This window comes from Balaenoptera borealis (assembly GCF_965194805.1).
Source record: "Balaenoptera borealis genome assembly, chromosome: 16".
NCBI lineage: Eukaryota > Metazoa > Chordata > Mammalia > Artiodactyla > Balaenopteridae > Balaenoptera > Balaenoptera borealis.
This window is the reverse complement of record NC_138872.1, coordinates 40,857,388-40,882,928: the sequence shown is the minus strand read 5'-3', so window position 1 is coordinate 40,882,928 and position 25,541 is coordinate 40,857,388. Positions and strand designations below refer to the sequence as shown.

The window sequence follows — 25,541 nt, the reverse complement described above, 5'->3', positions numbered from 1 at the left end:
TAAAAATTAAAAAAATTAAAAAGTTTCAGTGGAATAATTGAAGCCAGAAAACTGCTAGATGAAAATATGGGTGAACACTTTTATACTCTTAGATGAAAATGCCTAAGTAAACGTGACTCAAAAACCAGAAATTGTAAAGATTGATATACTTGATGATAAACTAATCAAAAACTTCTAAAAAGCAATAAACAATGTAAACAGTATATTTGGGAAAATATTTTTTAAATATATGCAGAAAAACTAATATCCCTAAAAAGCAAGTTCTTACAAACCACCTAGAATAAGAATATGTCAAGGTTAAAGTAGATAAAGGACTAAGGTACAGGCACATCATAAAAATTACTTACAAAATTCACAAATTGAAAAAAACCAATAGCCAAATACCAATAGTCAAAGACATCAAGAGCTCTTTGGCTACTCTAGTAATCAAAGAAATGCAAATAAAAACAATGAAATTCTACTTGCTGCCTATTACATTGACAAAGACAAAATAAATGGCCCAGTGTTGCCAAAGAGAAGGAGAAAAGAGTGCTTTCATTTAATTCTGTTCTTCAATCTTTCTAAGGGCAGTCTGGAGATGTATATTAAAAATGTAAAGCTGAACATCAATGAATCCATACATTCCACTATTAGGAATTTATTCCCTGGGGGAAAATAAATCAAAATTGCTTTATATAAGGATGTTCATCACAGTGTTGGTTACTGAGATACTAGAAATACAACTGTCCTTCAATAGAAATTTAGCTAAATAAATCGTGGAATATTCATATGCTGGAATACTATATAGCTGTATAAATAGGTGTGTGTGTGTATATATATATATATATATATATAGATATAGATATAGATATAGATATACATATATATACCATTCATTGATATAAAAGAATGGTTTTCTATGAAAAATATGGCATGTTAGCATAATAATGTTTGTATAAAACAGTGTTGGGGAGATATTATATGCCCACAAGGTGGAGACCAAAATGTCACCAGTGGTTGCCTCTGAGTGGTGGGACTAAGGGTGATTTTTCCTTCCTCCATTATACCTCCTGTACTGTTTTACTTTCCTTTATGTGTGTTACATTTATAATCAGGAAAAAAACAGTAAATTTCATTTTGAAGGAAATAAAAATAAAGAAGTAAAGAACTAAAAACCAAACCAGGAGATCAGAAACCAATAGTATTAAAAAGCTACCTACCAAAGCATTTTCTGCAATGTCTGTTTGGAAAAACTTTCCAACAGTTTCCTGAAACAGAACAAAGTTGATCAGATAATACAAAAACAAAAAAAACCAGTTAACAAATCAAACAAAACAACTGTTGAAATTACTAAAGGAAAAAGTGATAATTACAGATTAATTTTCAGCTTTGTAAGGGTATTTTTCTACATGTAATTAGTATGGTACACAAATACTTTTAATAACACATAATAAGTTACATAGAATTAAATATATGCAGTCAACCCTACATGTAATATATTTAACAATATTTAATAAAATGGAGAACACACGTATGAATAATCAGCATCCTTAATTTACTCCACTGGGTTAAGGCTATGTGTTAACTTTTCCATGGCATAATATGCTGACAGCTAGTCCCCACTCTTGTACCACAGAAGATCCCTCCTGCATACCATCCCCAAATTAATCTTCCTTAAACATCACTGTATCACACCCTACAGCTTTCTACCTCCACCTTCCCTCCTGCTATGCCCTTACTTCCAATGCCTATGAAACACCAATCCAGATTCTTTCAAATCCCAGGTCAGATTCTGTGCCCTTTCAGAAGCTTTTGATCAAATGAAACCCTACTGATTTTCCTTTCCCTTGACTCCTGTTGCAGTTTAATGACTGTACCATTTCCATGGCGTTTACTATTATCAATAACAGTATTTGGAGAGGCTCATACACACCCCTCCTCCTGCCTTGGCTCAAGTGTACTTTTTTTCTAAGTAGATTTGATATAGAAATCCCACTTTAATCTGTGTCCAGCAGAGTGTGCTACACAGAGAGGCTAAAACAATTAATAAATGTTTTTTGGTCTGAATTACAAATTGAAAAATAAAATGGTATAAGCATTAATAAAGGCTACTTATATTTCATCACACACAAGACTGCTAACCAACTGATGAAATGAATATTTTTCATAGATAAAATATTAGCTTACTCACAACTTCCAAATGAATGTCAATGTGATTTTTATTGTGAATTATTAAAAATATTTGAACAGGGACTTCCCTGGTGGTGCAGTGGTTAAGAATCCGCCTGCCAAAGCAGGCGACATGGGTTCAAGCCCTGCTCTGGGAAGATCCCACATGCCGCAGAGCAACTAAGCCCATGCACCACAACTACGGAGCCTGTGCTCTAGAGCCTGCGAGCCACAACTGCTGGGCCCGTGCGCCTACAGCCGTGCTCCACAACAAGAGAAGCCACTGCAATAAGAAGCTCGCGCAACACAACGAAGACTAGCCCCCGCTCACCGCAAGTAGAGAAAGCCCGCATGCGGCAACGAAGACCCAAAGCAGCCAAAAAAATAAAAAAAAAATACATTTATAAAAAATATTTGAACAATGTGGTAATAAAGTACAATGTATCTTACATAGACTTAAACTATCAGTAGGAACACAGTATAAAATGGATTCAAAGAAAAGAAAAAATCATTTAAGAAAAAACTACTTAGGAATAGACACAAAACAACCACTGGTTCCATCACTTTAAAAAAAATAAAGAAATAAGCAATTCTGATATAATCAAAATCTAAATATGATACAAATTGATTAGGAAAGCCTTTCCTTAAAAGTAGCCAATTTTATTTCTCAAAGTAAATTAAGTCATCAAATAAATATACCTTATTCAAATGTTGTGCTATGTAACCTCTTCCACAACCGACATCCAAAGCAAGGGGGAAATCTCTGAAAAACAGACACAGAAGTCATATTTGTCTATAATAATACAGTCCATAAATAATTATTAAAAACTAATTTTCTTAAGTAGAAACATTTTAGTGAACATAGCTTTCAAAAAAGTTATATCATCTGCCTTTGCTGCCTTGCCTCACAAGGTGCATCCATCAGAGAACATACCAGACACGGCAAGTCTATCTGGCCTAGCCACTCACAGCACCTCACAACCAATAGCTTTCCATAAGGTTGCTCCATGATGTGGATGTGAAGAACTGATTTAGTGGGGGGTATTTTAATTTGCTAATATACCCAGATAAAGAATGAAAAGAAGTTAATGTAAATGAACATGAAAATATTTGGCATACCTATCAGGAACTTACTACTTATCCCTACTTCTCTAATTTGTGATGACTTAGAAATCATGTGAAATACCATGAAGTAGAACACGATAAACTAAAAACCAAACAAAATATCAACTAAATAACAGCTAACTTTTACTTAAATCTTACCAGGTTCAAAGCAGTGTGCTAAGTATGCAGAGTTAAGTAAGTCAATCCAAGGTCACTCAACTAATAAGCAGCAGTCAGAACTTGAATTCAGTCAGTTTGAATCCTGAACCAGAACTATTATCCCCTATGCAATGCTGTCTCCTCCAAATATATGTCATACTAAATCAGTTTACACATCCAATTGTGGGTCATAGGTTTAAGAAAAATTTGTGACAAAAATTTTTTAAATTTTATCCACTAATAACATTTTTCCTATTGGAAGCAAGAGTTCCTTTTCAATTTCTGTTAAAAACCTATGTCAAAAATATAGAACACCAGTACACAGCTGGAGAACCACTGGTGAGAGAACCATTTATTTACCTAATGTCCTCAATCTTGATTGTGAACACAGGCAGTGTGGCCTGGGGAAGCATACAGCCTTTGCAATCACAAAGACACGAGTTAGAATTCTGGGCCTGCAATTTACTGGCTCTGTGACCACAGACAAGTGATTTAATCTTGCTGGATCTCAGTTTCCCCATCTATAAAATGGAAAAGTTACTACCTTCCTCAGGGTTGGTATGAGAATTTTATGAAACAGTGCATGTAAAGTATTCAGCACAGTACAAATGTTCAACAATAGTTAGGACTTATTATTATCACCGACTTTAATAGTACTAAGTAGGCTTCACATAGCACAAATAAGACATTTAATAATCTGTTGGATTAGTTTAAAAAAATAAACATAAGATCAGTGTTGACAATACAAGCTATTCTAATAATAGAACATTAGTGTAAGACATTTTAGACTGTTATTTTTAATAATTTAATTCCAAAGAGTTACTGTTATTTTAAGACATGCTTTTAGCCAAAATCACAGTTTTCTCCACAGACCTGTGTTTTGCTCAGTACTATGACATAAAAAGACTGTAAAATCCAATCTGACTTGGAAAATTTAATGTTTCATTTATTAAATTGCAAATGACCTAAAATCCAGGCAAATGAATGACTACAGTATAGAGAATTAGCTATTTTTCAGATTTTTAAAATAACGAAACCAATGAAACAGATGAAATGAGGGTGATTTTTGCAACAATGAAGAATTTTTTTTTTAAACTTTATGAAACTGATTCACCCCAAGACTCTTTTAAGGAGCCAGGATATATCCAAAATATGATTTCAAGAGTTTGTGATTTTACAAAATTCCCCTTTTTTGAATAGACAAATGTAATAAGTTCATCCCATATTGGTTTAATGTGTGTCTTTTATACAAAAGAGCACAAAAAGTGATTTGCTAACATCACAGAGCAATTCTATAGCAAAGCCATTATTTAACTGTGGTTCCTGCCACCTGGCTGTAAACTCAAAGCTTTTGTTATGCCTAGTATAGAGCAATGAATCCATCAAGGTTTTAATAATATTTGATGAAGGTGTTCTTTTCTCAAATCTGCCTCTATATAACTGTCATAAAACCCTTATTGCTATTAATAATACCTAAGATATAATGGCCAAAGTCTCATATAACTTGATGGGGGAACAAATCTAGGTAGACTCTCTCCTTCACTTACATGGTAAAAGGTTCTGTTATAATTTTAAACTTTTAAAGTTAGGTTTAGTAAATCTTAAAATTCACATGTCAATTATATCCATTTTTGGAGCAATCTTTCCATTACTCGCTTTTGACCAAATCAAGTGGAATAGCCATTCAGTCTTGGAGAGAAGCTGAGTTGTGCTTCCATTCATTCTTTTTTAAGACAACAATGAAGAAAAGAATACTTACTCTCTCAGACATAAAAAAAGGAGAGATCTAAGAGTGATTAAAATCACTAATCCTGGTAATAAATTCATCTAGATTCTGCCATTCCAGATATCAAGTTCTCAGCATTTAATTTCTCAAGCCTTCATTCAAAAGTTGATTGGGGCTTCCCTGGTGGTGCAGTGGTTAAGAATCCACCTGCCAATGCAGGGGACACGGGTTCGAGCCCTGGTCCGGGAAGATCCCACATGCCACGGAGCAACTAAGCCCGTGCGCCACAACTACTGAGCCTGCGTGCCACAACTACTGAAGCCTGCGCGCCTAGAGCCCGTGCTCTGCCATAAGAGAAGCCACTGCAATGAGAAGCCCGAGCACCACAACAAAGAGTAGCCCCCGCTCGCCGCAACTAGAGAAAGACCGCGCGCAGCAACAAAGACCCAACGCAGCCAAAAATAAATTAATTAGTATATTAAAGACATAATTAAAAAGAAAAGTTGATTGTATTTTATTATGACAATCATCACTTACCTGGCTATGTCATATACACGGTCTGCAATCCGACTTCCAACCTGACAGATTATAAGAGGCAATGAAGTTAAGATGAGTAGGTTTAACAGAGAAGTAACACTTTTTCCAGTATTCAACAATCCATAGGTTACTTATGTTTCAACATGTTAAGTTCCCTTTATCCCTTTTTCAATTTGACCTCAGCAACTTTCTTTTCAAATTCTGAATAGGAACATCATAAATTAAAGGAAACACACTGAGTTAATTACTTCAGAAGTCAATTTAAGGAAAGAAGACTAAATACTATATATATATACATATATATACATATATATGTATATATATGACTTTATATTCCATATGATACAAGAATGCAAGGCCAAAAAGCAACAGGATACCCCAATTAAAAAAAAAAATCAACAGGAACATAACAAGCATGTTATTGTCTATAGATATTAGCATGAAGTATGTGAAAGTGAAAAATTAGTTAGCTGGGAATTATTATAGATCAATGTATAAGTGATCACTTAATAAAAACTCTATTATTTGATAACTACTAACAAACTCTGTGGAACTCCTAAATGAGTAAACAACTTTTCTGAGCAACATCTGCAAATTAGAAGTCAGCCAAATCTGAAGAAACCTCCTCAATCCCACCCTAATTTAAAAGAGGTCATAAGGTAGGCACCTCCGTTTTGCTGGGCTAGCTTCCTCTGGCAGGAATAAAGATGTGGGAGCCTAATATTCCACTCATTCCCTTATAAACATCCCAGAGTTTCTATTAGGACTTGAAAGTTCAGAACATATGTGTATTTGCTTTGGCGGGGGAAGGAGGGGTAAGGGAGGAGGGACAGCAGAAGTCTTTTCCCAGAGGACTCCACTGTGTACATCATTCCTAATATGAATGCCTTTTGTTTATTATTTTTAAAAAAACTCCCATATACTTTATCTCATTTATTCTAGTCCTAAACACGGGTGAGGCCTCAGTCAAGTTGCAATCCAGGTGCTTTTCTTGGAGAAGAGTGGCTGGAAACTCACATCTTCTAAGTACATGTCACCATGAACCCTGAGGACAGAGTCACTCATCTGATCAGGCCAGGACTTGCACAGAGCTCTGCCCAAAGTAGGGGCAGTAAATGTTGGCTGCATTGGCTTGAAAGAACTCATTACACTTGATTTCAATTTCAGTCCATCCCTGAAGAAACACGAGGCCTGAGCTCTATGCTGCCTGTCCAGAAAGCAGAAACCTGTTCAAGTCCCTAGTCCGCCTAGGCAGAGAGGAAGAGGTCTCTCAAACCAGCACAGACGAATCAGAGATCTTAATTTATCTTAATGAGTCTTCCTAAAACACGAACCAGAGCCCATCACTCCATTGCTTAAAAGCATTCGACAGTCTCATATTCCTCTAGAGCCATGTTGGCCAACAGAAAAACAATCAGAGCTACATGAGCAACTTAAAATTTTCTAGTAGCCATTTTAAAAAGGGTAAAGAAATTAATTTTAACATTTTATTTAACCCAATATATCAAAAATAGAACTTCAACATGTAATCAATGTAAAAAGATATTAAGGAAATATTTTACATCCTCTGTTCACATTGTCACTGAAATCCCGTGTATTTTACATTTACTGCCCATCTCAAAGGGACATTCAAGTGCTCAATAGCTACATGCGGCCAGAAATTACCATATCGAATGGACAGCTGAGATGGAGAAGAAAATCCGAAGTCCTTACCCATTAAGGCCCTCGTAAGCTGGGCCCTCCCTGACCTCCCAATGGAGGTCCCTGGAAGCCTCAACAAGATCCTTTCGGCCTCAGGGGGCTCTGGGTTTGTCTTTCCCTTTGCCTACAAGGCTTTTCCCCCCAGATCCCAGCCTGGCTAATTCCTCATCACGTCGTCTGCCTGAGCGGCCTTCCCTGACCAGCGCAGTCACCTTACTACTTCACTTTGTTACCTGGACTTACTTCTTTAGCTGAAATTATATTTTTTTGTTCACTGTCTCGCCTCCCACAAGAATGAAATCTCCTGAGAGCAGCGGTCTTACTTTGCCCTGGTCACACCTGTAATACAGGCACCATCTGCCGAGGTTATGAATGAAGAGCAACTTACAAACACCGGCGCCCGGCCGCTGGGAGACTACAGTAGAGGCCCAGACAGGCCGGTCGGCTGCTCAAGGTTACACAGCGAGGTGGGGGCGGCCGGGGCCTGGCCGGAGCTCCCGGACCCGAAGCCAAGGCTCGGCGCCGCCCTCCCCGCCGTCCCCGCCGTCCCGCTGACTCACCTCCTCCTTCAGGTAGTCAAACTTTATCCCCTCAGGCTGCCGGGCCGCCCAGTTCTTCTGTTTCCTCTTCAAATCCCGATCGAATATGTTTAGGGATCTGGGCGAGGCGCTGCCCAGGGAAGAGACGCCGGAGGCCACCTTCCTGAAGCCGACGTTCTTCGCGGGGACCCCCGCCGCTGGAGGTCGCCGCCACTGGGGCGGGAACCTGGTCAGCCGCAGCATCTCCAGCGGCGACGCCGCTTGCAGGCGCATTTATCGTGCGCATGCGCCGCGGTTTCAGCGAAGACTCTGGAGAGCTTCGCCGAGGGAAAGCGGAAGAAGTTTGGCCCAGTTCGCGTGCCATTACGGCTGCGCGTCACGCTGAGGATTGTGGGAGTGTGGGCTGACGTGAGGCTCGGCGAGGTCTCGGAGTTGGTGAGTGGGGTTAGGTTCCAGAAAAAGGGCTTGTCGAGGGGGCAGAATCGGTCTGTGACAGGGTCTCCGTCGGATTCGTGAGAGCCGCGCTCTTCCTCCTTGCCTTTCCGACTTCTTTCTTCAGGCTTTCTTGCTCTTCCTCCGGGTCGTGTTGAGGGACCTCAGCCCCAAAGCGGCTCTCTGAGGTTTGGGAGTTGGGAAGGAGATCCTAGTTCCGGGGTCACCCTGGTGTCCCCCGCGTTAGAGGGTGGGTAGAAGGGGAGGGTGGGCTACAGAGATGAGGGCGGGCGTCGGAGATGAGGTCAGGTCGCCTTCCCCTCTCCGAATATCTGGAGTGTATCAAGTGCTTTCGTTCTAAACATTTATACGCGTTAGCTCTAATAGTTGAATGAAATGGTACCTACCCTACCCCATAAGGCTGTTCAGAGAGTTAAATGTTTAATTGTATGAGTGCATCATAGTCAGGCCTTGCTTTTGAAACAAAGCACTACTACCATGTATTTATTAACTAGAGTGAGACTTCACCAGATTCATGAAGGGTGGTAGTATATAAAGGGGGAACTTTGAGCTAAACCTGAATTGATTTTGATCTGTTTAGTTAGGAGACTATCCACGTTGAAGTAAATGCTGTTCCGGGTAGAATGAAGTAAGGATTAACAGAGAGAATGGGACCAGAACGTGAAGAAGCAAATAAGACCAACTGAGACTTAGGAATTTTTTGTTTTTAACTTGTAATACATACAAGTATACAAGTAGAAATATAGGATATCTAAGTGAGGGCAGTTGGCTAGTAATCATTTGCCCCCCTCCATAAAGACCTGGAATTCTGCTTGATTTTGCCTTAAATTTATTTCTGCATATGATCTGTACTCAGAAGAAGATATTCTGATAGTTTTTTATTTTCTGCATGTGACTCAAAATGAGTTTGGGAAAGGAAATTAGACCTGTTACTTTTATTTTACTTACATTTACCTTAGAATACAGTATTGTGAATTAATATTTTCCCAAAGCATCTTATTTAATTCTATTAGTAACCTTTCATTATTGTTTTATTTTTTAGTGTTTGGTTTCTTCAAGCATTTGCCCAGTCAGACATTTAAAAATGGCATCCAAACAAGAAATAATGAGTGACCAGCGGTTTAAGCGGGTTGCAAAGGACCCGAGATTTTGGGAAATGCCAGAAAAGGATCGAAAAATCAAAATTGACAAGAGATTTCGAGCAATGTTTCATGACAAAAAGTTCAAATTGAATTATGCTGTGGATAAAAGAGGACGCCCCATCAACCATAGCACTACAGAGGACTTGAAGCGTTTTTACGACCTTTCAGATTCTGATTCGGATCTCTCTGATGAAGATAATAAAGCATTGAACCAAAAGAAAATGAAGAAGAAAAAACCCCAGACTAAAAACGAAAAAGAATCAAAAAATCTTGTTGAGGAGAAAAAGAAAGAAACCAAGAAAATTAATCAAAAGGATTCTGGAAAGAAGAATGATTTAGATAACTCTGGGAGAATTCAGAAAATGAAAACCTCGTGCAAATCTAAGAAGATAGAGTCAATAAGTCCCAAGAACGATAGCAAAGAATTTATACAAAAAAGTACAAAAGGGAAAAAAACCATTGTTCAACATAATATAGACTTGTTTCCCAAAGGAAAATTAAGAACAGTAGACTCAGGCACCTCTGAAATTGCGCAGTCTCCCAAAGTCAAGTATTCTGAGACAGGAAGAGAAATACAATCAGGTTGGTTGGAAAGAACTAAAGATTCTTTGGTATTACATTACTTATTTTTATACTGGTCTTTTAAAAAAGGAAATATATGTAATAAGTATTTTCATAGTATCATAAAAGTGGTCAAATGCTTATTTGGAAGTATAAAGCTATGAAAGAAAAAATACCATATGATAATGAATTTTTGATTTGATGCTATAATGGCTAGAAGAGAGACAAATAAAAATTTAGGTCTTGAGGCTAAACAGTGATTCTGATTTGTGGTGGGCACTAGTGACAGCTAGGTTCTCCAACCAGATAAAATGTTACATGGTCTCATCACAGGATAAAAAGAGGTGTGTCTGAAGAAGGTAAGTAGAGTTGGGTGCTCATTCCTTCCTTCATTCATTCAACTCCTTTTAGTAACTAATATGTGGCAGATAGAACATTGAGTAAGACATGGTTCCCCCATCTCAGGGCTACTGTTAGTGTATATGACGCCTGTGCAAATTAGAAAAAGAGGTGCCCTTCTGGACACACAGCACTTCCAGAGCTCACAGTTTGGTGAGGACAGCACCTTTGAGGGAGGTACAGGTTCTTTTCCCCTGAACAGACACAGCACTCCTGCAGGGTGTATGGCTTGGTGATTGGAGTTTGGCCTTGATTTCAGCCCTTCTTGACCCTTTGCAGATCACCTTTTGCAAATAACAACCTGCTAAACTCTGTGCAGTGGCACTGGTCTAAAGCAGTACTGTCCAATAGAAATATATAATTTTGAATTTTCTAGTGGACACTTTAAAAAGTAAGAAGAAACAGGTGAAATTAATTTTATTAATATATTTTATTTAACCTAATATATCAAAAATTATTTCAATATGTAATCAACATAAAAAATGTAATGGGATATTTTATATTCTATTTTCATACTAATAGCAAGTTGGATGAGCCATCTTTCAGGTACTCAATTGCCACATGTGGCTGCTGGCTACCTTATTGGACAGTGCAGATCTAAAGCAGAAGATATTAATCAGAACCATAATACAAAATAGAGTAATTTAAAGTGCCATAGACGAACAGGGCTCTGAGAATTCGGAGGAGGAGGTCACTCAAGATATGGTAATCAGTAAAATTCATAGGTGAAGTGCTGTTTTGGTTGGGGTTTGGAAGAATTAAATTTGGGATTCAGAGTATTCTACGTGGAAAGAACTTTTTGATCAGAGATACGGTTGGGCTTGCTCAGAAGAGATCAGTATTCCCATTTGATTAGATAATAAGGTGTCTGAAAGGGTGAGCGAATAATAAAGCTAGAAATGGTTGTTTGAAGCTAAGTGAGAAACATCTGACTCTAGTTCATGTTTACAAGTTTTCTAAGCTTATTAAAGTGTTGCATCACCTCTGGCAGCAGGAAATTTTGAGTGTTGGTATTGCTGATGGTTGATGTTGTAACCGAAAATTGGTGATGTTCAGATAAGCCAGACAAAGGCTGGCTGTGATTACAGGACCCAAGGAAGGTAGGCATCAGGAAGAGGCAGAGAGAAGTCTTGACAGGCCTCTGGGAAGGTAGGAAGTGTCAGGCAGTGGACAGAATTCTAAATAGCAGGGACTAGGGGTCAGGGGTGAGATTTGTAGTGGAACCAGACAGCAAACTGAGGTATAGGGACAAGGGATGTAAGTCTGGTTACTGAAAGTGGAGAATAAGATCAGGCTGGGAACAGCAGCAAGGTTGGCTTGATGCTGAGTTTGTGAGCGAAGTTAGTCTAGCATCCTTCAAATTTCACTAGATTTAGGGCATTAGATTAATATAACATATCCATATAATCCTTGGGGTTGATTTTACAGAATCTTTTGACGTATCTTTTTAAATTTAATTTTCTCAGTAACCATGAGAAATTAGGATATATTCATTAGGAAACAAGTGATCTATGTGAGGATACACAGAGCTGGGCCAGTAACTCAGGTCTTTGACTCTTTTTACCCCAGCATGTTGTTTGCTGTAATTTACATTGGTTCCACAGTCTAGAAAAAGCATTATCTGTAAGTAGAGATCAAGTGACTCTGCCAGCACTATCTTTTTTTCTTTATTCATTCATGACTTATCATTCCAGCAAGTACTGTGTACAAGGGGCTTTTTAAGTGCTATGAGGTAAAGATGATGTAAGGAGTTGCAGTTTAATATTACGTATCATTTTAAAATGTTGATGCCCAGCACTTGCACTCCTAAGAATTTATTTTAGGTAAACAGTTGGACATGTGTTTAAAGAATTGTGCATTATAGCATTGTTTTTAAAATTTTTTAAATGGTAACATAAAATCATTAGGGGATTGATTAAATAAGTTATGATATATCCAAATATGTTCATGACATAAGAAGTTTGAAAAATAGGTTACATGGGAATTCCCTGGTGGTCCCATAGTTAAGACTCTACACTTTCACTGCTGAGGGCATGGGTTCCATCCCTGTTCAGGGAACTAAGATTCCCAAAAGCTAAGTGGTGCGGCCAAAAAAAAAAAAAAACATAGGTTACAAAATAGAATAAATGGTATGACTAGCTACTTAAATTAGTGGGCATATCATAGAAAACAAATTTAGGGAGTTATGTACCAAAATAACCACTCAGTTATCTCTGAATGAAAAATTACTAGTCATCTTTATTTTCTTTGCTCAACCATATTTTCTTAATTTTTTACAGTGAGCATTCATTACTTTTATAATCAGAGGGAAAATGATAAAGCATTTTTTTAAAGTAGGTGAATAATAGTAGTGTTTATAGTCACTACTAGAGCAGTACCATCTAGGAATAGAGGCAGTTACTTATTTTTCTATTCCCTCATTATTTAGAATAAGGCTGTGTACAAGGTAGGCTCTGAACAAACGTTTAGTGAATGAATAAATATTCTGAATGTAATTGATATTGTCAAAAATATTAAAATACTAGATCTCTTTAAGTCTCCCATGTATCAATTTATTATACAACCCCAAATGTGATATGTGTACCATTGTCACGTGAGAAGATGTCATATGTCAGGTGATACTCAAACTTTTTTTATATTAATAGTTACGTAGTTCAACATCTTAGGTAAAAAAATGTAACCACCATATCACGTTTGTGGCTTCAGGGATATTGTTTAGAACAAGCTAATATTTTTAATTAAAAAAAATTCAGCTTCATGAAAAATATCAGTGACAGGCAAAAATCATGAAAATTGTATAGTAATAACTGATGTTTGAGAAATATTGCAATATTAGATAGAGCTCTATCCCCAAGGTGTTATTTTAAGCAGGTTGCTTAAAAGTGAATTCTAATGCTTATCTAATAGTAACTTTCTTTCACTATCATGGTGGTGTTTTTCTGATCCCATTTATAGAACTTATGATAATGCCTTTTTTTTGGCTTTTTCACATCTACTAGTTAGTTATCTTTTATTACTCCCCCCTCTTGTGGTACTAAAATAAAGCTCAGTTCCGACTTTCCTCCTAACAAAACTCCTTTTCATTTGGTCTCAGGTCGGGCATCTTTTTGAAGCCTTCCTTATTATAAATACCTCTCTGCCAGCAAATTTAGGTGTTTCTCTCTGTGGTGCTTTAGAACATAATTTCATAAATCAGTAAATGATTTCTTTTGTTTATGAGCTCATGAAGAGCATGGGATCATGTTATAAATCATCTCCCTTTTTGGTCCCCCCAGCTCAATTCTTTGTACATAGTACTCAATATTTGGTCAGTGAATGACTATTATAAGATTATAGGACCACTTATAGGCTCTATCCACTTAAAACCTGTGAATCAGAAACATAAGCTCCAACTTAAAGATGAATAAGATATATAAGATATATCTATACTCACACAGATATGCACAGAATAGATAGAAGCATATGATTGTTTTAGAAATAGGAAATCAGTCCTCTCTGTGTATAATGAGGGCCAAAAAAAACCCAGTTTAAGGTGAAACCAGTCTTTCACTCATATATTGCTAACCATAAGTCAGTTGCAAACTTTAAGATGTAGCAGAAAAGTTATTATTTTGCTCTCTTCATAAGTGATCTTATCCACATCACAACTTTTGTTATTATATACAAGAATCAGTCAAAAATTTTATCTCCAGCTCAGACTTCTCTGAGCTGTAGACTCATACAGCCAACGGCCTTCTCTGTCTCCTCTTAGATGGCTCAAAGGCACTTCCAGTTCAACATATCCAAAACCAAATTCATGATATACCTCCACCAAACAAACTTGTTCTCTTCCATCATTACCTCTTTTTCTGTCTGTCCATCTAACTAGCTAGCTCCTTCTGCAAGCCAAGAAGCTAGGACTCATCTTTGATACTGCCCAGATTCCCCATATCAAGCCCCTGTCACTGATTACTGTTGGTCTTACCTCCTGACTCTGAAAGTCAAGAGCGACTCACTACTCTACATCTTTCCTGCCACCAACTTAGTGCTACCTTCATTTCTCGCTAGGAATACTGTACTAACCTTTTAATTCTTTTTCACATCCACTCTTAACTCCCTCTAGTCAGGTTTTCTACACCATTGCTGAGGTGATCTCAATATGCAAATCTGATGATGTCCCTCCTTCTGAAAATAGCAGTGGCTTCTCATATGTTTTTATGATAAAGTCCAAAGCTACATGGCACCTACCTAACTCTTCAGTTTCATTTTCTACTTGACTTCTGTACAAGAAGACTTCTGGCTATCTGTAATCCAGACATGCTTGCCAGCTTTTTTCTATTAATGGATCTTTACATATGCTTTTCTTGCTATTTGGAACATTTCCTTCACCTATTAGTCTAACCCTGACTACTTAGTTCCTCTTCATCCTTCTAGTAGCAACTCGTTTATCACCTACTTAGGGACCCCTATTTTGTGCTCTCATAGCATCTTGTAACATTTCTTCTTGACACTTATCCTAGTTGTAATTTCATTTTTTTATGTGCATTGATTTGATTGATTTTATTTGATCAATAACTGTCCATCTATCCTCTTCACCTGACTGGAAGCTTATTGAGGGCATTGATTGCTTCTCTTTTGCCAATGGTAGTATATTGAGTACCTAGCACAGAGCAGACACTCCATAAATATTGAATGAGTATATGAATCTACTTGTGTGATCTGGGTATATATTAAGATTTCTATTAAATAACTTGGTTAGGCATGAATTTTGCTGAATTTATATTTTCCTTTAGTCTGTTTCATAGAAATTATATTTTTACTGGATTTGAGGTCAAAATAACTTGGATTTAATTTTATTCAGTGTTTACGTTTTCTTAATTTCTCCCACCTTTGACCTTTTTGCAGTGGTTCCATTCATAATGGCAAGAGACAGTGATGGTCATGAAAACTCAGCAAGTGGTAAAATGTTTGACAAAGAAGCTCTGGAGGAAGATTCAGAAAGTGCTAGTGAAATAGGAGGTGATGAAGAATCTGAAGATGAAATTACAGGCATTTGTAGAGCTGTTGCTGCTGATCTTCATGATGATGATGGTGATGATGATGATGGAGGGAATGAAAATGATGAGGAGGAAGATGAAGATGAGGATAGTGAGGATGATGATGAAAGTGACAGTGGCCCCGATCTTGCGAGGGGCAAAGGCAATATAGAAACTAGTTCCGAAGATGAAGAAGATATGGCATATTTACTTCCAGAGGAATCTGGTTTTGAGCATGCTTGGAGAGAATTAGATAAAGATGCTCCTCGGGCTGATGAGGTGACCTTTTGAATAAATAAGATTATTTGTCAAGACTACAGTACAAGTAGCTGTTATAGATGGTAGGATTGATGTCATTAAATTAACAAGGAAAAGCTTTATTGGTAAATAATACTCTTGATGATGATTCTGATTAAAACTTCTTGATACAGAATATACCTATATAAAGTACATGTCTGTCCAAGCAGATAGGGATGAACTTCTATATAAATAATTAAAAGTCACATGAAACTTTTAGAAAATTCTTGTTTTAACTAGGAGTTTATATTTCAGTTCCTACTGCACCTATTAGAAATGCTGTAGATTAATATACTCAACTTTCCTACTTATGGGTGGCAGAATAGCTTAACAAACTTGGTGGTTAAAGAATCAGCTCGTCATCGTGTTCTGATTCAAGAACTAAGAACCAATAAGAGAAAGTGCTTTTCTGTTGACAGTTTTACTTTTGTGTGACTCATCTGAAGTTTTCTCTTACATATTGAAACCACTTAAATACTATATTAATGATTTCAGGATTTGGGGAAAAGAAGGCATTATATTTTTACTATCTTAATTTTGCAAGCATTGGGAATGATATAGATTATGTCATATTTAATTTTTCTCATTTCTTAGATTACGCATCGATTAGCAGTTTGCAACATGGACTGGGATAGATTGAAGGCAAAAGATTTGCTGGCTCTGTTCAATTCATTTAAACCTAAAGGAGGTGTTATATTTTCTGTAAAGGTGAGAATTGATTTTATTTTGAAGTAAATATTTCTAAGCATTCTAAGTTAAATCTCTTTTTTTAAAGTTTTCCTTCTAAGGAAAATAATCTGGAAGTTGTCCAGTACAGTTAAGGCACAAAACTGATACAATAGGTATGAAAGTAAGAAAGGAAGAGGTAAAATTATTGCTCGGTTATATGATTGTGTTTAATTAAAACAAATCAACTGAAAAGCTGTTATAATAAAGCTCAGTAAAGGGACAAGGTATAAGATAAATATTAAAAAAAAATGCTTCATTACTAGCATTAACAAGAAGAAAAATTAGCAGCAGAAACATGTAAAAGCCTTAGAAATTACCTTAAACAATATGACCTATATGAAGTAAGCTGTTACTCTTGATAAATAATACTTGAAAAACTTAAATTTTGAGATACCATATTTCTAGAGAGCCCGCACAGGTATTAAGACTCCAGGCTTTGTAGTATGACAGACTTATATTCAAATCTTGATTCTGATACATGCTGTATGATCTTGTGCATTTTATTGATTAATTTCTCAAATGTGTTTTCTCCTCTAAGTAGATACAACAGTAGTATTTTTTAAGGTAGTCGTAAGGATTAAATGAAAAGGAGATCACGCTAAGTATTTAGTACAGTGCCTGAAACAGCTCTAAATTACTGTTGTTCAGTTTAAATATTTAAGATGTCAGTTCTGCAGTTTTAGTATAGTTTCAATCAAAATCTCAGTTCAAATGAAAGTTAAGAAAAAGGTTACCATTAATCATCTAAAAGAATAAACAAGTGAGAATGACTCACAGGTTTTTGAGAAATCATACCAGTATAAAAGGATTCACTGTACCAGTTACAATATCTCAACATTTTATAATGATACAGAATTTAATAGCTTTGGGTAAAAGTACAGGGACAACTTGATGGAATAGGTAGATAGAAGAGTTTGTATGATAATTTAGATCAAAATAAACTTCTTGAGTACGTGGTATTGGAACAAATGGACAAGTCCTTGTGTGGAGAGCTTAGTGCAGATCCTCATAATAGCCCCAAATGATAGCCAGATGAAATAAAGAAAAAAAATTTTAAACTACAGGTAGAATAAAATAGAATGGTATTTTTGTTAAATCTTGCGTTTTAGGAGATGGGCAGTAGGAATCTCTAGACTTATAAAGAGGAAAAAAAATACAAAGAATCAACAGATGTAAGCATACATACTAAAAACTTCTGCATTGAAACCTATTTTATGCAACTTAGATGAGTAAGAAAAACTTGGATCCCCTAGTGGATAAATTAGATATTTCAAACAACTCAAAAAAGTGTACATTAGTTAATAGATGAATATTAAGCCCAGTTGTATCAAAACAATGCAGATTAATACAATTATATTTCTTGAATCTCAAAAGTAGCCAAGATAGAAAAATACCAAATCTAGGCGAGTGTGAATCCTTCTTATACCAAGACTATATCTAACCTGTGTGATAAGATTGTCATCAGTTCTTTTTTATTTAAAGAATTTCTTTAAAAGAAAGCATTGGATAAGCGATATGATTTTAGGGATAAGATAGGGATTACAAAATTATTTTTCTTCATTGTTTTATATATTTCTTTAATCATTTTAATATATCTCATTTAAATTATTTAATCCAATCATTTTTACACGTGTGTGTGTGTGTGTTTATGTATCATTCCTTGAACTTAGAATCTTGTTGCACTTTTCTTAATTTTTCCCTTAGAACCCAGAATGTATGGAGGAGATATTCTATTTTTGTTCCCAAGCCCACATCTGTTAATTCCCAGCCAAAATGACTATTTTTAAGATTATTCCTCAGGATGCTTTAGCTTCCTATAGTGGGTTTGGAAGTGAAGCATTCTTGCTGTTTTCATTGAGTCCAGTTGTTTAGAGTTCCTGACCTTGACAGGTCTGTATATTATAAGAAAAGGGAAATATAAATTACATTAATCTTATTTTTTTGTGTTTAGATATATCCTTCAGAATTTGGAAAGGAGAGGATGAAGGAAGAGCAAGTTCAAGGACCAGTAGAGTTATTAAGCATTCCTGAAGATGCCCCTGAAAAGGACTGGTATTAAAACACTCTAGAAAATAAAACTAAACCTCATGAGTTTGTGTCACTAGTTCAGAATTCTGGTCACTTTAATAGTTGGGACTAAAGTTTACACTTGTGCCATTCATGGTTAAAACAGGTTGCAAAGCAGGTTAAAGTCTGTCAGAAGTGGCACACTATTCCAGTAACATTTTTTGTGTGTATTTGTATTTCTATATTCATGAAAATTATTATTGCAGTTTTAAAAACATGTCATGATTAAACTGATTTAGGGGTCTCAGCCTCATTGCCCTGAATCAGTAAGTTTTGCTTTTTTTCTAACATGTTGCTTTTTATGTAAATGGCATTGAAACTATTTGCCTTCAAATTATGTAATTTCTCTTATTTAAGGATTAAATAGAAAAATACAAGAATAGTAGAAAAAGTTCTTAATCATCGTAATGTAGTATAGAAAAAAGTTTAAGGTAGTTTTTAATCCACTAGGTGGAGCTATATGTGCACTTAATAAAAATTGGTGGCAAAAGAGAGCAGATGAAGACCCTCAAAGAATATGCTATAGTTAAGTAAGTTGAATTTACACCATGTAGACTTGACAACACCTGAATAAAGTTTTACAAGATCAGTAATTTCTTTATAATAAAAGCCAATGCTTTCCTAGACTATTTTATAATACAGTGATCCTCTCCAGTGGTTTTACTTGAGAAGGCTGTACGTGATAGCAAAACAAACAAAAAATAGCTATTCTAAGAATTAAAATCACAGGTAAGCACATGTAGTTCTTGCTTTCCTTTTCTAGATATCAAATTCCAGTCAAAATCCCTGGTCTGTACCTTGTCAAAATAATAAATTGGCTTAAGTATTTAATGTTCATGAAGGCAAAATCATAAAGGAAGGTTGGATTGGAATAAAAACCAGTTTGTAATATATTTTTCTTGGAACAATTACATTTATTTTTTAAAGGGAGAGTGTATTTGTGTTCCTGTTTAAGTAAGCCTAATGAGCTTTTCCCCTTTTAGGACCTGTAGAGAAAAACTGAGAGATTATCAATTCAAACGACTGAAGTACTATTATGCAGTAGTAGACTGTGATTCTCTTGAAACAGCCGCTAAAATTTATGAGGATTGTGATGGCCTGGAATTCGAAAGTAGTTGCTCATTCATAGATCTAAGGTAATCTAGTATGTGTTGTACCAATTTAATCTTGTAGCACAACGTGTTTATAAGAATTGAAATACTAGAACTGGTAGTGCTCTCTGTCCTTTCACATTCTAAGAGGATTTTTTGCTTTTGGTGAACTCTCTTGTAGAACATCACTCTTAAGAAAGAAAACTGGAATGAGAAAATGCTAAAGTATTAGGTATGAGTCACCTCACATTTATGTCCTTGCAGATATGTCAGATATGTTTTTAGGATGATGGGTTTTATGTAGCGATATTTCTTTGCAACTCTCTTTTAGAACTAAACCAGGGTGAAGTAACTTTTTAAAAAGCATTGAGGTGGAGGCAAAGGAATTTGCTTGTAATAAACTAGTATCTCTTGATCTGTGCCATCCAATACAGTAGTCAGTAGTCAGTAGTCATATCTGGCTTATTTACATTTATTTAATTAAAAATTTAAAAAAGTTTAAACTCATTTGCTTAGTCACACTAGGCACATTTCAAGTACTTAATGACCACATGTTGGGCAGAACAGATACAGAACTTTACCATCATCACAGAAAGTTCTTTTGGGCAATGCTGCTCAGTGAATGGTGTTGCTGGCTTTATCTTCAGACTTGGGCATTATTTCCACCACGTGCTCAGCCTTCACTGACCCGAGCTGAAAAACCTTAGGTGTTTGGGAATGTCTGTTCTAAGGAAACCGGGAAGCCGAACTACTGTACCATTTTATCATTGGCCTAGTTCTTTGAACCCAGTGAACCATTCTACTGAGACATTTTCAATAGAAATCACTTGTTTGTATCCAGGTTTGTTAGCGGCTTTGTTCTCAAAATGAAATATTTTAGGAAAAAAAAATGCATCAATTGATAATCACTGTGGCTTTCACACTTCAAAAGCATTCCAACTTGTAGAAAAATACAAGTAAAATTTTTTGTATTGATAATTTAGGGTAAGAGTTTAGCATGCTTAAGTATATAGCAAGAAGGTCATATCTCATCAAACAAGACATTTTCTTCTTTTTTCTGTTAACAGTTTCAAAAGGAGGTACTTGTTTTGGATATATAAATAGTAGTTACCAAACATTTGTTAGAATGTCAAACTCTGCGTATCATGAGTTCATGTTCACATGTTCTTTTCAGGATCATTTTATTCTTTCTGTTTCCTTTTGGGGACATTTTCATGCAGTATTAGAATAAGCTCTGGCAGTACCTAGACAATAAGATCAATGACCATGGAAAAACTTATATTCCCTGTTTTATTTTGTCATATGTAACTTTGTAAAAGAAAATGGAATTTTCTGCTGCCATCCTGTTATCTAGGGCAGGGGTTCCCAATCCCTGGGCCGCAGGCTGGTACTGGTCTGCAGCCTGTTAGGAGCCAGGCTGCACAGCAGGAGGTAAGCGGCAGGCGAGCAAGCGAAGCTTCATCTGCTGCTCCCCATCGCTCGCGTTACTGCCCTAAGCCTAACACCCCACCCCCAACCCCCGAGTGCCAAAAAGGTTGGGGACCGCTGATATAGACCTAATGAACCTTAATTATTCATTCCTCCCCTCAAAAATGCAATATACAGCAGGTGCTTTTTCATGTGTGGAAATAAAATCTCCTATATAAATTACAAAACCTAAATATAATAACCATGGATCATTTCTCTTTGCTTTTTTCCTCCCATTCCTTAGCCTGATGCCTAAGAATTGTCAAACAATTACAGTGGCTAATTTACATTTAACAACTATTTATTTGTGGAAAAAATTATAAAATTGTTAAGATTTTTTTAGTCTTGAAGAATCAACTTTAAGCTTTTCCTTATTTTCAGTGACACCTCAGATCTATGATACTTTATATTCAGAGCACTTACCCATTAATAATTCTATTTGATCTTCAGAATATCATATAGCAAGCCAATGACTGAGCTATCAGGAGTCTAGGTCTTTTTGAAACATGAGGGACCCATGTGTGTTTACACCTGACTCATATTAACTGACTCCTAACGCAGGGTTTCTGCCTACACAGACTTCACTCAAATTTGGTGGAATTACAGATTTATAGCTTAGGAATTTCAGAAATTTTGTGCCAAGGTTATTTCTAACATTGTTTGCTTCATCTACATGTGTGTTCTGTAGAATCTCTTATATGGTGTGTATGTATACACTATACCTAATTAGAAGAGAATCTAAACTCTGGTTGTTTATCACTGCAGCATATGTTTAAATAAAATTGTTTTTTTTCTTTGTTTCTTAGGTTTATACCAGATGATATTACTTTTGATGATGAGCCCAAGGATGTAGCCTCAGAAGTGGATTTAGCAGCATATAAGCCAAGATATTTCACATCTGCTGCAATGGGAACATCAACGGTATTTCTTAACTTTAGAAAATATATAGCTGGACTCCATTTCTTTAAGAAAAGAGTTATTTACTTACAGCATCTTTAGAAATGGAAAGGATTCAAAATTTTAAAGCATAAGTACAAATAGAAATCAACCACAGGTGTATTTGCATTTTTATCTCCCACATGTGTTGGAACCTATTTTCAAATTTTTGTTGTGCCTTTAAGCCTGAGTCAATTACCTGCAAATGTTTCTTTTTTCTCTTCTATCTTTCCCATACAGTGTTACTTAACTAGATTCTTTAATAAGTAATATGTTAGTTATTAATATCCTAGGGAGTAGGGGTAAGAAGGTAACAGATTACTTCAAATCACAGTTAAAACCAGTGGAAATTTAAAATAGAAACACATTTGTTCTGCAGATATGATCCAAAATTCTAAAAACAATTGAAATAGAATAATTCAGGACTACTAGATGTCACATTAATGCTTAATAATGAACAACCAAAAGATTTTTATTGAATTAGTTTGTTACTTAGCTGCCTAGTTTCTGTGCTCTTCTACTCCATATACCTTCTATCCACAGCTGGACTCTGCAGCAGCCATACAGGCTTCTCATTGCCTTTCTTGTGACAAGCCACTGTGCTCTTCTGAGGATAGGCCAGTGGCAGAAAGAGAGCTGCTGTATCTGTCACTTGCAGCCTGTGGGTACTGTGTGGCCTTAATTAGTTACTGAGTACAGGGAAACCCCACCAGTATGCAGTAAGTGAAGTCTAAAAGATTCAGTCACATAAAATGTAGGATCATGTTATTTTCAAGACTAAAAAATGGGCAAGCCTATCCAGCCAGTCAGTCTGGAGTTTCTACGGTCTGGCTGTATCATCCACATCTGTTCCAGTTCCATCAGTGGTTTTGTGGTTATCAGCTCAGTCTTAATTATCAGAATAAGAATAATTCTGAATGGTGACTAGCTGGAATTTCTCTGACAATGGCAACTATTTTAAGGATTGGATCTCTTGGTGCCCATTTTGTTGTCCGGAACTGGAAAGATTAGCCTGAGGGGGAAAAAAAGCAAGGATGTGGGACCCGCCCTGTCATGAAGATTAAACCTCTAACTGGACTCTGAGAATGGGGGCTGCATAGAGGACAGGAGCCAATCACAAGACCGATGATGTTATAGATGAATTCCTGTGTCGTGGGGGTTTACTGTACTTCCAATGAATAGATGCCTTTTTCATCAGTGGCTCTTAATCTCTTTTGGAAAATGGACCACACTGAGATTGTGTTGAAAGCTTTATCAGCAAATTTCAGACAGTTTGTAGACCTCCTGAAATGCCTAGAACTCCAGGTGAAAAACATGTCTTGACTCATTCATAGTAATGTTACTTATTTCACTAGTGCATTTTCTTGTTTCTTTTCACCACTATCAGTCCATACACTGATGAATTTTTACTCCAAATAATAGAGTACCTTTCATATAGTAAAGAGTTAGGAGGATGAAGGCACAGGTTAATTGAAATGGTTCCCTTTCCACAGCTAGAAAACTTTTCATTAAGCATGTTATTTATTATTTGTTTTAGCATGTCTTAACTTTTTTAGTTTACTGTTAAACATACAAGTTAACGATAAATATTCTTTAACAAGTTTGGGTTGCTGACATTTCCATTTTTATTTGTTGTTTTTTTCTTATTCATTGGTGAAAGGTGGAGATCACTTGGGATGAGACAGATCATGAAAGAATTACAACACTCAACAGGAAATTTAAAAAGGAGGAGCTTTTGGACATGGATTTTCAAGCCTACTTAGCGTCCTCTAGTGAAGATGAAGAAGAGATAGAAGAGGAGCTACAAGGTACTGTTCATCTTTTGGTGTTCTACATTTGTAAGCATTTAGATACCTAATCTAGACTTACTAATGGAAATAAGTTTGACAGTAGCTTAAAAGGAAATATCAAACTAATCTTCAAACTGTCTGTGAAGCAAGCTCACATACACAGTATTATATACACTTTTAGAGAGTAATTGAAATTTTTTATTTAAAGGTGTTTTCTTAGCCTGAATTTCTTTAACCAAAAACACTTTGAAACCTTGACCTCACAAAAAAAGTCTGGCCTTTTAGACTAGTCATGATTGTTGTAGTGATGCATCACTTAAACTAGTAAAATGCTTTATTACCCCCCCTTTTTTAAACTAAGAGCTTCTATTGGATTATTTTTTACATTCCATTTTTCTGCTCAATTGTTTACAAAGTAGACTCTTTCTGTTCATTTAGTGATTATCCTAGAAATCATGACTTGTATCCTTATTAAAGTTTAATGCTGGGCTTCCCTGGTGGCGCAGTGGTTGAGAGTCTGCCTGCTAGTGCGGGGGACACGGGTTCGAGCCCTGGTCTGGGGGGATCCCACATGCCGCGGAGCAACTAAGCCCGTGAGCCACAGCTGCTGAGCCTGCGCGTCTGGAGCCTGTGCTTGGCAACAGGAGAGGCCGCGATAGTGGGAGGCCTGCGCACCGCGATGAAGAGTGGCCCCCGCTCGCCGCAACTGGAGAAAGCCCTCGCACAGAAATGAAGACCCAGCACAGCCATAAATAAATAAATTAATTAAAAAAATAATAATAATAACATGTTAAAAAAAAAAAGTTTAATGCTAATTAATATTTTTTACCCTCCTAGAGAATACAAGGAATCTTAAAACAACTTTCATGCTATTCTGTATATTGTAATTCTTAAGTAACATAGGACGTTAATATTACTCTTTTGTTTAAATTTACCCACATTTTCCATACTACTTTTGCTCCCTATTCTTTTCTAAATCTCATACTTCTGTCTGGGATCATTTTCCTTCTGCCCTAAGTATATCTTTGATAATTTCCAGTAGTATCTACTGGTGTCAAACTCTTGAATTTTAGTTTAGTCTAAAAATTTCCTTTTTTGCCTTCATTTGTGAAGATATTTTCACTGGTAAAAAAATTCTAGGTGGACAGTCCTCCTGTCTCCACATTGAGATAATATCCTGCTGGCTTCTGGCTTCATTGTTGTTTTTGAGAAGTCAGTTGTCAGTCTACTTTTTTCAGTCTTTTGAAGGTTGCCTGGATTTTATTCATTGACTGCTTTTTTTTTTTTAATTTAATTTTTTTATTTTATTTTATTTTTATTTTTTGTCTGTGTTGGGTCTTCGTTGCTGCACGCGGGCTTTCTCTAGTTGCAGCGAGCGGGGGCTACTCTTCGTTGCAGTGCGTGGGCTTCCCATTGTAGTGGCTTCTCTTGTTGCAGAGCACAGGCTCTAGGTGTACGGGCTTCAGTAGTTGTGGCACGCAGGCTCAGTAGTTGTGGCTTGCAGGCTCTAGAGCACAGGCTCAGTAGTTGTGGCGCACGGGCTCAGTTGCTGCATGGCATGTGGGATCTTCCCGGACCAGGGCTTGAACCTGTGTCCCCTGCATTGGCAGGCAGATTCTTAACCACTGTGCCACCAGGGAAGCCCTCATTGACTGCTTTTAAAGTTTTCTCATCCTTTTT

At 36.5% G+C, this 25,541-nt stretch overlaps 2 protein-coding genes across 10 annotated transcripts in view; one reads left to right on the top strand and one right to left on the bottom strand.

The window, feature by feature from the left end:
- NDUFAF5 (NADH:ubiquinone oxidoreductase complex assembly factor 5) overlaps positions 1–8,237 on the bottom strand; it is a 33,299-nt gene extending 25,062 nt beyond the window's left edge. For 2 of the 6 annotated variants that reach the window (XR_014235382.1, XM_082359171.1), the window contains exons 1-4: positions 7,936–8,237; positions 5,675–5,715; positions 2,848–2,911; positions 1,200–1,247 (exon numbers count right to left, since the gene is read on the bottom strand). Coding sequence is in view for 3 of the 6 variants with exons in the window: in XM_082359171.1 (XP_082215297.1) it covers positions 1,200–1,247; positions 2,848–2,911; positions 5,675–5,715; positions 7,936–8,187 (405 nt within the window). In the remaining 3 variants the exon portion in view is untranslated. Of the gene's footprint in view, positions 1–1,199; positions 1,248–2,847; positions 2,912–5,674; positions 5,716–7,763; positions 7,904–7,935 lie in introns of those variants that run through there. The other 4 variants (XR_014235383.1, XM_082359170.1, XM_082359169.1 and 1 more) reach the window with 4 other exon arrangements.
- A 1-nt stretch (position 8,238) lies between these two features.
- ESF1 (ESF1 nucleolar pre-rRNA processing protein homolog) overlaps positions 8,239–25,541 on the top strand; it is an 82,225-nt gene continuing 64,922 nt past the window's right edge. For 2 of the 4 annotated variants that reach the window (XR_014235374.1, XM_082359022.1), the window contains exons 1-8: positions 8,240–8,349; positions 9,410–10,091; positions 15,354–15,763; positions 16,376–16,489; positions 18,462–18,562; positions 19,561–19,713; positions 21,942–22,056; positions 23,732–23,879. Coding sequence is in view for 3 of the 4 variants with exons in the window: in XM_082359022.1 (XP_082215148.1) it covers positions 9,452–10,091; positions 15,354–15,763; positions 16,376–16,489; positions 18,462–18,562; positions 19,561–19,713; positions 21,942–22,056; positions 23,732–23,879 (1,681 nt within the window). In the remaining variant the exon portion in view is untranslated. Of the gene's footprint in view, positions 8,535–9,409; positions 10,092–15,353; positions 15,764–16,375; positions 16,490–18,461; positions 18,563–19,560; positions 19,714–21,941; positions 22,057–23,731; positions 23,880–25,541 lie in introns of all 4 variants that reach the window. The other 2 variants (XM_082359023.1, XM_082359021.1) reach the window with 2 other exon arrangements.